Here is a 13,230-nt window from a genome sequence, read left to right as displayed (position 1 = left end):
CTACGGGACTGGGGCTTTGGGGTTGTTTAGTCCCGGGCCTCAGCGTACCGTTCAGCCTGGCTGTGACTGGCACATGTGATCCTCCCGGGCCTGCTTCACGATGCATGAAACAGCTGCAGGATGGAGTGAAAAATGCGGACCTGTCAGTGGAATGAATGGGTTGTGCGTTAGGATTGCACCCTGAACGCTTCGGAAAGACTCGAAGTTCAGCCGCAGGGTCAACGGACGTGTTGGATGCGTGTAGTGCGGCGTAATTGGGCTGGGTTGTGAGCCAAGCGTCCAAGCTCTTCTCGCAGAAGAGAGAAGGAAGAAGGAGAGAAGCGGTGTGCGCTTGCGATTTGAATGTTCGGCCGCCGTTGTAAAGGAATGATTGAGGAAGTGTGGGGTCCGGAACCGGTCCAACAGTAACGAGACACTGGGTGGTATGTGTGCTTTAGATTTGCCAGGATTACACCGTTAGAGTTTTCATTTGATTAGAAGCGTTGATAGAAGGTGAGAGGGTTCTTTACATTCAGCGGGGACCGAGAGCCGTAGAGAAGAGTATAATCAAGCCTCTAAGAGGACTACTTGGACGTCTTTGTCCCGGGGCATCATCAAGAGCTCCGCGTCGAAAGCGACCTAACACATTCAACTTTGGTCAACTCCAATTCAAACGGGCTTAAGGGATCATACCTTCTTCTGCCGTTTAGCTGCCCGCAACGTTCCGTTCAATGCTTCCACTATTAACAGATGTTTGAGTTGTGTCGTCAGATTGGAGGTCATAAGGTCATAAGGTGTGGTTATTCACGGGTATCAACTGTCTTCTCGAAGAGAACGCCATAGGCTACGGTTTTCTTGCCTTCTGCGTTGACTGTGCCGTAGTCTTCGATCGCTTCTAAAATTGACGGTTATTCAAGACCTAGAGCAGTGAATTGGAGTTTTCTCACTCTTTAGGACGTCGATTTCATGTTCGATGTTGAGAGGCACTGTTCAAGTGCAGGGTCATGTCATTTCGATAGCTGAGATAGCGATTCACGGAGAGATTCACTCGTTGTGCAGTTCTGGAGCCCAAGACGGTTTAGTCGGTCTGAGTCTACACTGAGTTTCTCATCGGCGCGCACCTAATCGCTGAGACGTCGTTGCTCGAGGTGATACTGCGCTCGTCGTCGTGGACGAGCACGAACGAGCGCTAACAGCACTTTGGCCGCAAAAGGAAGCATAACAAACAACCAACAACAATACCCTGACAGCGAGCTCATCGCCTCTGACGACGTGCTCGTTACCTGCTCGACGTCGACTCGCCGATAATCCAGCCTTTAGTCTCTCCTTCTTATTGTTAATGCATGGCTCGAGTCGCAGGCGGACGTCAGGATACTTATGACCTGCGGGACCAGCTCGTCGCGGACGACCACCACCACGCTCACCATATGCATGCGCACGCAGACGCTGTGAACCACTATGGCACCGACGACGAGGAGCATTCGGTATTAGAGGACGATTCGGATGGGGAAGACCATGAAGACTACATCGACGACGACGACGACTCGTCCCTCTCGATCCCCAACGAGTCCATCGACTTTGACTTGGTCTATGCTTTCCACAGTTTTGCGGCAACGGTCGACGGCCAGGCCAATGTCGTCAAAGGCGATAGTTTATTCTTGATGGACGACAGCAACAGCTACTGGTGGCTTGTCCGCGTTCTCAAGACTCAGGAAGTCGGATATATCCCTGCGGAAAACATCGAGACGCCATTCGAACGGCTTGCTCGTCTCAACAAGCACCGGAACATTGACGTACGGGCGTCTTTTCTCGAATTGAATCTAATGGCTTAAATTTTGCTTTGATTTTACTAGCTTGCTTCTGCGACACAGGCAGAACTTCAAGAAAGCCTCAATGCAACGCAGGACCGTCTTAGAAACAACCTCGCGGGAACGTCGCCTGTTCCTCGCGGACGCAAACCAAAGGGCGTTCAGTTCACTCCGACACTCTCAGTTCATCGATACTTGCCCGCAGTCTGGAGAGAGGATGAGATGAGCGACGAAGAGGATGTAGAGTGGGACGACGAAGGCTATGAAGACGAGGACGAGGAACTTGCTCTTGAGCAAATGGAACGCAGGCGCGAAGAGGAGATGCAGATGCAAGCTATGGAAGCTGAAGACCCTATGAAGTGGGACGACAGCGCCGTGGCCGCTCAGCAGCAACAGCAGATGCAACAACAACAGCAGCAGCAGCAACAGGCTATCAACAATATTCCTGCAGCCTTGCTACCAGGCGGCGCTTCCCGTGAGCATCAGCAGCAGGCTGCACTCAGGGCTCAGCAACAGCAACAATTGGAGCAGCAAAGGGAGGAGCAGGTGCGACAGCAGCAGATGCAGCAACAAATGCAACAGCAGGAGCTTCAACAACGACAAATGGAGCAGCAACAGCAGGCGGCGAAGCAGCAGGATGGATCCTCCGAATCTTCTGGTTCTCGAAGAATCGACCCACTCGAGGCTACGGAGACCCGCAAACTCACTGTTACGCCTACCATTGCACGAGAAGACGAGCGCGCTCCTGGTCAGCCGTACTTGCCTAGCGCTATTCAGGAAGACGAACGTCTCAAGCGACAGCGCGAAGAGGAGGCGGAGGAGTCACTTCGTAAGAAGGCCAAGGGTAAAGACAAGATGCCCCCTCCTGTCAGCTCGACCCAGGCTACCCCCACTAAATCTGGCGGCAAGTTGCGCAAGGAGCCTTCGAAGGAGAAAGAGGAGGAGGACGGGAAAGGGAAGAAGAAGAAATCTGGTTTCCTCAGCGGAATGTTCAGGAAGAAGGATAAAAAGGGCGACAATGTTTCAGTTACCTCCATGGATAGCTCAGAGAACCTTGCACGTAGCTCCGACGAGTCTGCCATGTCTGGTGCACGCCATGCTCCTGGCAGTGGCGCACTATCTCCGACGAGCAACTTGGCACTCCACCAACAGCAAGCCATCCGTGTCAGCGAGTCAACCCAATCCTTTGGTCAGGCCGCGCCTAGCACACCTGAACGGTCCTTCCAGCAGCCAGGCTATCAGGTTTCACCGCTTGCTAACTCCCTTCGTCAACGCGACCAACAGCAGCAAGCACTCTATCAGCAATACCTCAATCGTTCCCCCTCTTCGCCTCCTGAGGCCCAACCTAACTATGGCCTCCAATCAGCTCCCATCGTCATGCCTCAGAGTTCTTCGACCTCTTCAGGTCTCGGTCCACCAGTTTCTCGGCCGCGACCTGGCTCTCTAATTTTGACACCTGCTGGTATCGACGGACCTGGCGTCCCCGAGCTCAGTGTAGTCCGCGTTTTTGCTGGCAAGAACGTCCAAACCGAAGCTACCTTCAAGACTGTCCTCCTCAATGCGTCTACCACCTCGACCGACCTTGTCAAACAAGCTATGCAGCGATTCCGCCTACCCGCAGGCGAGGACGCTGGCGACTACTATCTCACGATCAAGCAGGTGGAAGGTGGTGCATCAGCCGTCCTTCGAGCTGACGAGCACCCATTGGGCGTTTTCGAAAACCTTGTTACCGAAACAATGGAGCTTCCTAAAGTTAAAAGGAGCAGTGTGGGAAGCATAAGCTCTGTTTCGAGCAATCTCTCCATGCACCCAGCCATCACCAAACTGCCGATGAACGACTTTTCGGACGACTCTGCGGTCAAGTTCTACCTTAACAGGAGGTCGGACGATGGAGATGATAGTCTGAATGGTCACGAGGACGAGACGCTCATTGCCGATACATCGCATACAGAGTCGGTAGACAGCGCTTCCTCCAATAGGTCGCAATACTTGACGGTCTCGACTGGCGGCGCGAACGTCACTCCGGAGAGGTTCACTTCGCCTTCCTTCAGATTCGCACTCCAACTCGTTATCTATCCTGACGATCTCCCTGACGACATGGTCTTCCATCCCACTACAGAAGCCATTGTCTTCAAGGATACCTTGAAGGATGCTACACCTACTTCTCCCGCGTCAGCGGCACACTTCCGACGCAAGGTCTTCATGTTCCCCAAGAACGTGACCGTGGCCGAGGTTATTGAACTTGGGCTGGAGCGGTTCGGTATTCTTGAAGGTGTTGTGGACGGTGGGGACGAGGTGGAAGATAAATATACCAAGCGGAGAAGTAACAACCGTGTGCGGTACGGCCTTGTTATTGATACTGGTGATGGTCGCGGTACGTCATTTTGCCTTGATTGCAAAGCCATGAACTAATTGGATTACAGAACGAGAGCTGCTACCGACAAGCCGGGTCATCGAAGCATTCCCTTCGCCGCCTACTCTTCGTGCTGCAGACCGTCAAATGTCTGGCCTCAAGCGTCGTTCCCTCGATGCGGGACATCTACTCGGTTCGGTTGAGGATGTTCACCCCAATGACCCCGTCTTCATTCTCCGTCGCGCCGTCTCCTATCGCACTTCGGTGTCCTCGAGACATCGCAATTCGGCCCCTCTCGACGAGATCGCTCTCCAGCACCTTCACAGAGAATCTACCTCGTCAATCCAATCCGATCCCAGCAGCCCCGCCGCCGCCAACACGGGTCTCAAGCAGCCGTCGCGGCAAGAGATCATCGCTGCTCAGCGGGCTGCTACACGGGCGAACCAGCGTGCTATTTTGTCAGCTCAGACGAACTCTGTGCGAGGCATGGACGTTCTTCTCCCAGGGAACGCGGTTCTCCGTAGCTCACGGTATGATGTGAACGATCGAATGCGCTATTCATATGTCGATACCGACGGTGAGACGTATGATATAAGCGACATCATCGAAGAGGAGTGGAGGGAGACGAGTTCGCCGACTAGGGGTGACCTTTTGGAGGGTGTCATCGCCAAGCGGGACGCCGACAAGCTTGACCGTGTGCTCAACAAGATCAAGCAGGAGAAGGGCAAGGAGCGGGAGGTTGTGCCTGCTTCTGATAGTCAGCGGTCTGTGTCTCCCTCGGAGTATTCGGATGATGGCGAGCGTTCGAGGTCTGTGACGCCTGGTTCGGCTGGGTTCAGGTCGAAGATGTCCGCTGGGGGTGCGGCTGGGCAGGCGCCTGCGATTAGGATTGGTGCTACGACGCCTCCGGGCGTGGTGGATCGTCGCCAGCCTTCGATTGCATCGGTTATGTCGGATGGGTCTGGTTATGCAACGCCGGCTTCCATGCCCAACATGCCTGATCGTGAAACTCCCAAGTCAACGGAACGCAAGCCCGGTGTGCTGCTCAAGGACGATTTTGGTATCTCCCATATGATGGCGATCATCGAGTATAAGGCCTCGCAGCCTAAGAAGCCAGCGCCTCCGCCGAATCCAGTCGACAAAATCCTCTTTGGTGTCCCGGTTGATCTTGAATCTCTACACCCGCAGGTTCGGGAGATTTATGCGCCTGCATTCAAGCAGCTGGAAGAAATCGACAAGGTATGTGTTTTACGAACTATGTTACGCGACCGTGTGGCTTACGTTGGGGTTCTAGATGCTCGATGGGTGTATTCGACCTCCAGTCAGCGCTTTCTAGATGGTTTTTATGATCTAAATAATATTCTTTTGACTCGTGACTCTCATTTCACCTGTTCGCTTGATGTCGTGTACGTCTTTTATGTCCAACTCGTTCTTGTATCACCCTCGTTTTTTCCCTCGATACCCTTGCTATCATCCTTATTTAATCGATGTAATCACGTATTTCCCAGTAGTATGACACGTTTTCAGTCTCAAGGAGGCACGCTGTAGCCACTTGGCGACCAGGTGTCCGCCGCTCATGACAGTTTTAGGAAATTCGTCGGTTCCGCCCTTCTCCAAAAGGCATCTGCGCCTGCGGTTGACGCGCCATCAGTCACTTTACTGATGGTCGCGACCATTATCGCGCTTGTCTCCGAACTCGATCTTAAATTCCGCTCATCAGGGTCCCTGACCTTGGGACATTTAAAAAGAGCCATGAGCGGCCCTGAATTCTCTTCACACATCCCCACAGATGCCCCAGAACTCAGAAGCTCAAGCGTTTTTAGCCAGGATCGCTGCGTTGCCAGCCGGACCTGGCGTCTCTCTCGACGACGTCCTCAAACCCTCGATCGAGGATGAAGCCGAGCTTCGTCGCTACTTCGCCAGTGATCGCGGTAACACGCGTCTTTCCGACCCCTATGTCGGTCTCGTCGACGTCTTTGATGCCCCCGCAGACATCAGACAGACGAGGGCGCGCGTCGTCGTTGATGAAGTCGACCTCAGCGCGAAGCACGTTATGCCCTTGAAGGCTGCTGACCGACGACCGGAAGGCGCGCCTGCGATGGTGTCCGATATCGATGAATTCAAGAAGAATTGGACAGTTTTTACGGAGGGGTCGTTGTCCCAGTTGAAGGATTGGAGCAATGTGGTTGCTGCCGGTGGTTCGGTGCTGGCGTGCTTGACCCCGTTGTCGGACAAGAATAAGGAGTCCAAGAGGGCTATTCGAAAGCATTACCATAATGCGGCCTATCCCACGTCTGATGTTGATCTCTTTCTTTGGGGGTTGACCCCTGAACAGGTATGTTAAGTTGGGAACTTCTTTTGCGGTGTCGATGATCGTTTTGCTGAATTGGGTTTTTAGGCTGAGGTTAAGATTAATGCCATTTATGAGGCTGTTCGTGACTCTGTTCCTTGGGATGTCACCTGTATTCGAACCAAGCATACCGTTTCTATTCATTGTGAGCTGTCCATGGCTATATCCATGTCTTGGCATTCACTGACGGGCGTCGCTACTAGCTCAATACCCGTACCGTTCTGTTCAGATTGTTTTAAGGCTCTATCACTCCCCGGCTGAGGTACTTGCTGGATTCGATATCGACGCACCTTGCTTTGCGTACGATGGTGAGTAGCTGTAGGCTATCACTGGCTCAATCAGGTTGGTGCTGACATCGTTTCAGGCTCCAAGGTCTGGGGAAACCCGCGTGCCATCGTCGCCATGATGCGCCAATGCAACACAGTCGATATGACCAGACGTTCACCTTCGTACGAGGTCCGACTCGCCAAGTACGCTAGCCGCGGTTATGAAGTCTATGTACCAGACCTCGTTCGCGATAAGATTGATCCCACTGTGCGTCAACTCGTTCCAGTTTTTACTGAAAAAATACTAACACCAATCTCATAGATCTATGAGCGATCCATCGTGAAGATGGAAGGCCTTGCCAGGCTGCTCGTCTTCGAGAAGCTCAAGGACGGTGACGCGCGTTATTCGTTCTTGGAGTCTCGCCGACAGCTTCGCGGACGTCCGAATCCACTCACCAGGTACCACCGCAACAAGCGCAAGTACAAAGGTGATCTCAAGGGAGAGAATGCCATCGGAGGGCTAGAGATGAACGACTATGATGTTGCTTCCCTCCATATCCCGTATGGACCTGGCTGGGATGCTCGTCGTATTGATAAGCTTGTCTACCAAACGGTGAGCTCGCTCGTGTGTTCGTCCATCTAACCTCTGCTGATTTATTTCCGCAGGACCTCGGAATGAACTGTATGTCTCTCTGCCTTTCTGGTATGAAGTTTGAACCGAAGGGTTAATCGTTTCAACAGCCACTTTCAACCCTAAGAACAAGGGCCGGCGTCTGCACAGGCACCCTGCCTTCTTCGGAACGATGAAGGAGTGCCTAGAGGATTGCTGCGAGGTACGTGAAATTTCACTTATGGTACTCCCTTTCGCCAACGTTCTTCCAGAACTGCCCTGAACCCATCGACGATGATGAGAAGGAACTCCAAGCGAAAGAATCCGAAATGTACATTACTGGCCGCATCAAGTGAGTGCATCACTTGCTCGATGTTTCGTGCCTTGCTAATCGCCGTCTAGATTTATTGAAGAAAACCCTGGGCGTCAGAGCATGACTGGGAGCTTCAATCCCATTGATGTCGGCGAGTGGAGCGAGCAGGTCTACGTGAGGCAGGCTGAGCAATTCTTCGCCGCCATCGCGGCGAACGACATCGAGGCAGTCAAAACCCATCTGAAGAGCGAAGGCATCGACCTCAACAACCGCGACCATGTCGGTCGAACGGCCCTTCACGTCGCTATCATCTCCGGCGCCACTCAGGCCGCGCTGGAGTTGGTCGATGCGGGGGCACGGATCTCTGCGCGTATGGCCGACGGAAGGAATGCTCTGCACCTTGCTGCCAGGTTCGACCAACTCGATGTGGTGAAGAAACTGCTCGAACGCAATGCTTTGAACAAGGAGCAGGTTGGGAAGGAAGACGACGACGATACGATGGACGAGGATAAGAAGGAAGTGGATCCCGTCCGACCCTCTTCCGAAGATGACTGGAGCTCAGACGAAAACGACGGAAAGGACGTGGAGATGGCCGATGCGGACGATGAAGATGAAGATGAAGATGCAGATGATGAGGACGGCGAGGACGGTGAAGGCAGCGACGATGGCTCTGACACGGGGGAGTCCAAACCTGATGGGCCTCCTGCTTCAGCAGCTGGAGATTTACCCGAGGACGATGAAGACGAACCCGACGTGTTCGAAATCGATGTTACCGACTGGGACTTTGGTTTCAGCCCTCTTTCCTATGCGATCCTTTTCGCCTCCCCCGCGATGATCGATCTTCTCGTGGAAGCTGGCGCCGACCTCAACCAGGCCACCACCGCCAACCATCACGGCGCTGAACAGCTTCACCCTCTCACCTTGACCATTCTTCGGGACGATGAAGACGAAGCCTGTGCAATCGCTGAACGGCTCCTCAAGCGGGGTGCCACCTCCTCCACGGCAGACAACAATCTCTTCACTATCTTCCATAAGATCGTTGCAGCTAAGAAAACGAAACTTGTCGCTACGATCCTCAAGGGCGACAAAAATTCCTCCTCCGTCATCGACTTCCCTGCTGTCAGATACAGCTCTGTGTTCTTCCCTATCGTCACGGCTATATGGAAAAAGGACTACTCGACGCTGGCAGTGCTACTTGCCCATGGCGCCAAAGTCACCCTGGAAGAAGAAGACGTTTCTCGTGCTCGGGATGCTGCGTGAGTGACTTCCCACTATGCGCTGTTACAACTTTTATTGACACCCTCTATTAGCGACCCCCGAATCCGTGCCAATCTTTTCTATTACGGTGTGACCAACTACCTGGACAATTGCCACAGTCCCTTGGAGACTGCCCTCGTTAACCACGACGATATCATCCAACTCCTACTCTCTTGGGGTTCCAATCCCAACCTGCCTATCAAGGGCGCCGTCCGAAACTACGCGAGCGCAGGGGATCGACTTACCCTTGGCGACTGGGTCGAGTTCGCCATTCAACATATCAACACGCAGATCGACGCTTTGGACACAGTGGTTGTCCCCAAGAACCCGGAGAAGCAAGATTCAGTCTCGGCTGGAGGGGTTCAGAAGCTTATTGAAGACGTTGGCGAAGCCCGTCGATTTATGCGCGCTGGGGATCAGAGCAAGGAAAAGGGGCAGAAAGAGTACGAGCAGGCCCAGAAACTCCAGCTTCTCAACGGCACGAAGGACTACTTGCTCGACGTTCAGCGCCTGTTCCAGGCGCGCTCAGCCAAGACGTGGAAGGAATTGTTCCCCGATATCGAATGCCTCCCCTGGTCGGTTCCAGGTGCCCCGGGAGTTGCCGTTTTTGGGGAGACTCTGACCACTAATGTGGTGAAGTACAGATACATCTCAAACAGTTGGCGCGCTTCCGCCGTTCCTTCACATTTGAACGATGCGTATGATGAGCTCTATGAAGCCTGTTTCACTGGGGACAACGCTAAAATCGAGGAACTTTGCGTTCCGCCAAAGGACGGTAACGTCGACCCAAAGAAACCGCTCCTCAACATCAATGTTCAATTCAAGAGCGGAGATGAAGAGAATTACCAGAAATCTGGTAGGTCCGGTTTGCTTGTCTCCTAGAACAATCTCATTCAACTGTTTCGCCCAGGTTTGACTCCACTGTGGGCGGCATGTGAAGGCCGACGGTGGTCAACGGCTAAATTAATCGTGGCCATCGCGGCGGCGCAGTATACTCCTGAAGACAAAAAGGAGGAAAAGGTCCATTTCTCGATTTCCAGGGTCGCTTTGGGTGGGTTCTGCAGTGCTTTAGCTCGCTCGAGGTTGTCACTCATTCACCATGTAGAGGACGACGATTCTGATTACGACAGCGATGACTCTGACGCACATTCCGACTATACAGTCCAAGGAGACGAGGTCAAGTTCGTCGACATTGCCAAAGCATCTGGTTCCGTCAAGAGCGACATTCACCCGAAATACATGATCTCCCAGGCCATTGTCCACTTCTGGCAAAAGCCCGCGAAAAGAGGTGAAGAACGGAAAGTCAGCTCGTCTAATCTCTTGGGTAAAGCTGCCCTCATGAACGATCGGGAGGCCTTCTGCAAGATAGCCGACCTGTATCACAGTCTTTCCGAGCCCGTCGACCTCGAATATGGCAAGATTCTCGAAAAGATTCTCGCCGCTGATGATCCAGACATCCTTCACGAGTACATCCGCCGAACTGGACACGGACTTGACTTTGAGCAGGCAAAGAAAGCGACGGAACATCTCCCGCAGATCATCAATGACTCTAATCGAGTTTATCTCGGCCTCAACGTCCACGGAAAGAAACGTGCCGACCTTGCGAGAAAAAACGACCCCAATGCGGTTGGGAACGATAGCGAGAGTCCTCCGCTGGTGTGGCTAGCTGCCAAACATGGAGCAGTGAAGATCATCGAGTACCTTGCAGGAGAACGCCCCCTTGCTGCCTTCCGACACCACGCCACTGCCGGTAACACTCCGCGAGCAGAGCAGCTGCGTCGAGTTCCTGATCTGGAAAAGGCGTTGCCATCTTGGTTGGGCTGGGTCATCGACCATGTCGGGGAGTCGCCTTTGACAGCGGCAATTATGGGCAACTCGATAGAGGCGGTCAAGACCCTCTTCGCAAAGAAGCCTCAATTCATGAAAACAACGCTACACGAGAAGTGAGTTTGTCCAATGCGACTTTCCTTCGACGTTGAAAGCGTGCTGACCTCCGTAACAGGCTGAACTTCATTGGCTACAACGCCATCATGCTGGCTATCTCTAGAGGGTGCAAGACCGAGATTCTGGACTTCTTGTTGGCGAAATCGATTTCCCCGGTCGAACGAGACTTGCCCAGAGGGTACGTACTTTACGAAGCGGTTCCCATCATGCTTGCTCACAGTCTGTTGATGTAGTTGGAATGTTTTCCACTTCGCCGCTTTGAAGGGTAATCGTCCCGAAATTCTTGAATATCTTATCAAGAAGCTCCCTCGAGATGTCAGCGAGGTCTTGATCAATCAGCGATCCAAGACCCGTCTTAACACTGTATGTCGCCTGTCGTTAACCCATCGCTTCTTTGATTGACGATCCTTGCTGGATGACAGCCACTCCACGTTGCTGCCAAAATGGGCCACTACAAGGCACTCGACATCTTATTGAACTTTGACGACAACCTTGCTTTGGTGCGCAACGTCGATGGTCAAACTGCTCTCCACATCGCTGTTGAAACGGGTCGAGCCAAGTCAACCGAGCGTTTGCTGAAGGCAACTCAGTACGGCGGTCTGTTCATGGAGAACGGTATTGGCCACACCCCATATGAGACCCTCTACCTCAAGCACTTGGCGAGTAGCCTTCAAACCCAACGCAATCAGACCAGCTTTAGCATTTCTACTGTTTCCGTGCGAAGGGCGTCACCCGGCCCTCAGCGAGTCGATATCGACTCCTTGGAGAAGGAAATCCCTCGCCTTAAGGAGACCGTAGCTAGCATTATCGCAGAAGACCGGCCAGCCAATTCCCAGAAATTCGCCTTCGATTTCGAAGTGTTTATCAAGACGCTCGAGAGCCTGCTGGCTTCAGCCAAAGAAGCGAAGGCGAAGTTGCCCCCAGCGCCAGCAGCCAAAGAAAAGGAAGCAGTTTTCAGTGAAGACTTGGACATTTCCAAAACTTGGCAAGTGGTTCAGCAAACGGTCATCTCGATTCCTAAGCAGCAGCGGGATTTGATCAAGCTGTTCGATGTTCAACAATCTGTGAAGGCCAACCTTGACAAGGTCGCACCGGCTGGTCGCAAGAAGGATGCGTATTCTGATGACGAAGATGAAGGAGCAGAGTCGAAGACTGGGCATACCCTGCTGGAGTTGACCACCTATGATACGGGCCCCGACTTTGTTTGAGACAAGTGTAAAATATACATGCTACTGCGGTACCTTGGTTAGTACAATGAAGGAACATTGAATCTCTCGAATGTCGCTCTGTTGAGTCAAGTTGTGGAATGCGGCCATAGAGTAGAGGGGACAAAAGGGCTTCACTTCAACGCTCTCTTTCATGGTTGCACGACTAGATCAGGTTTGCACAACCGTCCGTTCCCGTCGAATAGGACCCCTTCGGCGGCAAGAAGAGCCCTCTTGCGCTCGATTGAAGGATGCGACTTGCCCTTCTCGTTCTTCTGGCCAAAGAAGCCGCCAATAGAGAGGTCCGAGGTGATCACACGGTGACAAGGGACATAAGGGCTGAAGGGATTCTTGGACAAAGCAGTTCCAGCTGGGGCGCGGTCAGGTTTTCGACCTATCCCTTTATGAACTGGCCTCACCTGCTCTGGCAGAGCCACCGATGGCTTGCGCGACGTCCCTGTAGGTTGTGACTTTACCTGCTGGGACTCTGAGAATAAAGTCGTACACCTTCCATTGGTACGGCGTTAATCGCTGTTTCGGAGAAACATGTGAGCTACTCGATGGTCCGGAGTCCTCAGCAGGTTCTGATAGAGGCACGCACCTTGCCCGAGGTTGTTGTATACACTTTCCGAGCCTGATGACCAACAGGATAATGCGGTTCTTCTTGTCCACGTTTTGGCTTGGGTTCTGTAGGCAGAGGTTCTTCTGATCCTGATGGCAGCGGGGTAGAAGCCGTAGGTTTCGTGCGATTCTTTGAATTGTATGGAGTGTAACGGAACTGGGTCAGCTCCAACGCGGTCATAGTAGCGCGTCTGTCAAGCCAAAACTACGTATTTTCTCTTTTAACTGAGGGAAAACGTTGGATTGGGCGACTAGGTCATCGCGTCTGGTGGTGGTTTGTGACAGAGATAAAGTTCGTGAGAACCTCACCATGCCGTTCTTGACACTTGACCACAACATCCACCGGGGTCCTAAATAACCGACCGTCTTCTTATGTCCTCCCAATCTTAGTTGCTTCAGAAATCGAACCGCCAGGACTTACGTTTCTACACGTCGTGCGACTATCGCTAGTCTTTTGGGTCACACTCTTGCGCCAAGCGCAGGAAGGACGATAACCTCCGAGTTTTCTACAGTTGGACAGTCAG

At 52.9% G+C, this 13,230-nt stretch overlaps 3 protein-coding genes across 3 annotated transcripts; 2 read left to right on the top strand and 1 right to left on the bottom strand.

Annotated features, from left to right (window-relative positions):
• Positions 1-1,322: 1,322 nt before the first annotated feature.
• Positions 1,323-5,667, top strand: CC1G_11099 (hypothetical protein; the record flags this gene model as incomplete). Its single annotated transcript, XM_001839347.2, has 4 exons — positions 1,323-1,772; positions 1,833-4,161; positions 4,211-5,379; positions 5,435-5,667. The coding sequence occupies 4 exons, from the start codon at positions 1,323-1,325 to the stop codon at positions 5,474-5,476; spliced, it is 3,990 nt and encodes a 1,329-aa protein (XP_001839399.1). The 3' UTR covers positions 5,477-5,667.
• Positions 5,668-5,929: 262 nt separating this feature from the next.
• CC1G_11100 (ankyrin repeat protein) lies at positions 5,930-12,088 on the top strand (the record flags this gene model as incomplete). The annotated part of the gene is made up of 15 exons (XM_001839348.1): positions 5,930-6,475; positions 6,539-6,635; positions 6,694-6,798; positions 6,855-7,024; positions 7,079-7,369; positions 7,423-7,438; positions 7,498-7,589; positions 7,639-7,718; positions 7,769-8,935; positions 8,990-9,792; positions 9,847-9,987; positions 10,042-10,879; positions 10,939-11,058; positions 11,114-11,243; positions 11,303-12,088. 15 exons carry the CDS (start codon positions 5,930-5,932, stop codon positions 12,086-12,088), a joined length of 5,382 nt encoding a protein of 1,793 aa, XP_001839400.1.
• Positions 12,089-12,237: 149 nt separating this feature from the next.
• On the bottom strand, positions 12,238-12,887 carry CC1G_11101 (hypothetical protein; the record flags this gene model as incomplete). The annotated part of the gene is made up of 3 exons (XM_001839349.2): positions 12,238-12,455; positions 12,505-12,616; positions 12,687-12,887. 3 exons carry the CDS (start codon positions 12,885-12,887, stop codon positions 12,238-12,240), a joined length of 531 nt encoding a protein of 176 aa, XP_001839401.2.
• Positions 12,888-13,230: the final 343 nt, after the last annotated feature.

This window comes from Coprinopsis cinerea, assembly GCF_000182895.1.
Source record: "Coprinopsis cinerea okayama7#130 chromosome 5 map unlocalized cont3.5, whole genome shotgun sequence".
In the NCBI taxonomy this organism is placed as follows: domain Eukaryota; kingdom Fungi; phylum Basidiomycota; class Agaricomycetes; order Agaricales; family Psathyrellaceae; genus Coprinopsis; species Coprinopsis cinerea.
Note: the sequence above shows the minus strand (reverse complement) of the source record. Positions and strands in the feature narration are given on the sequence as shown.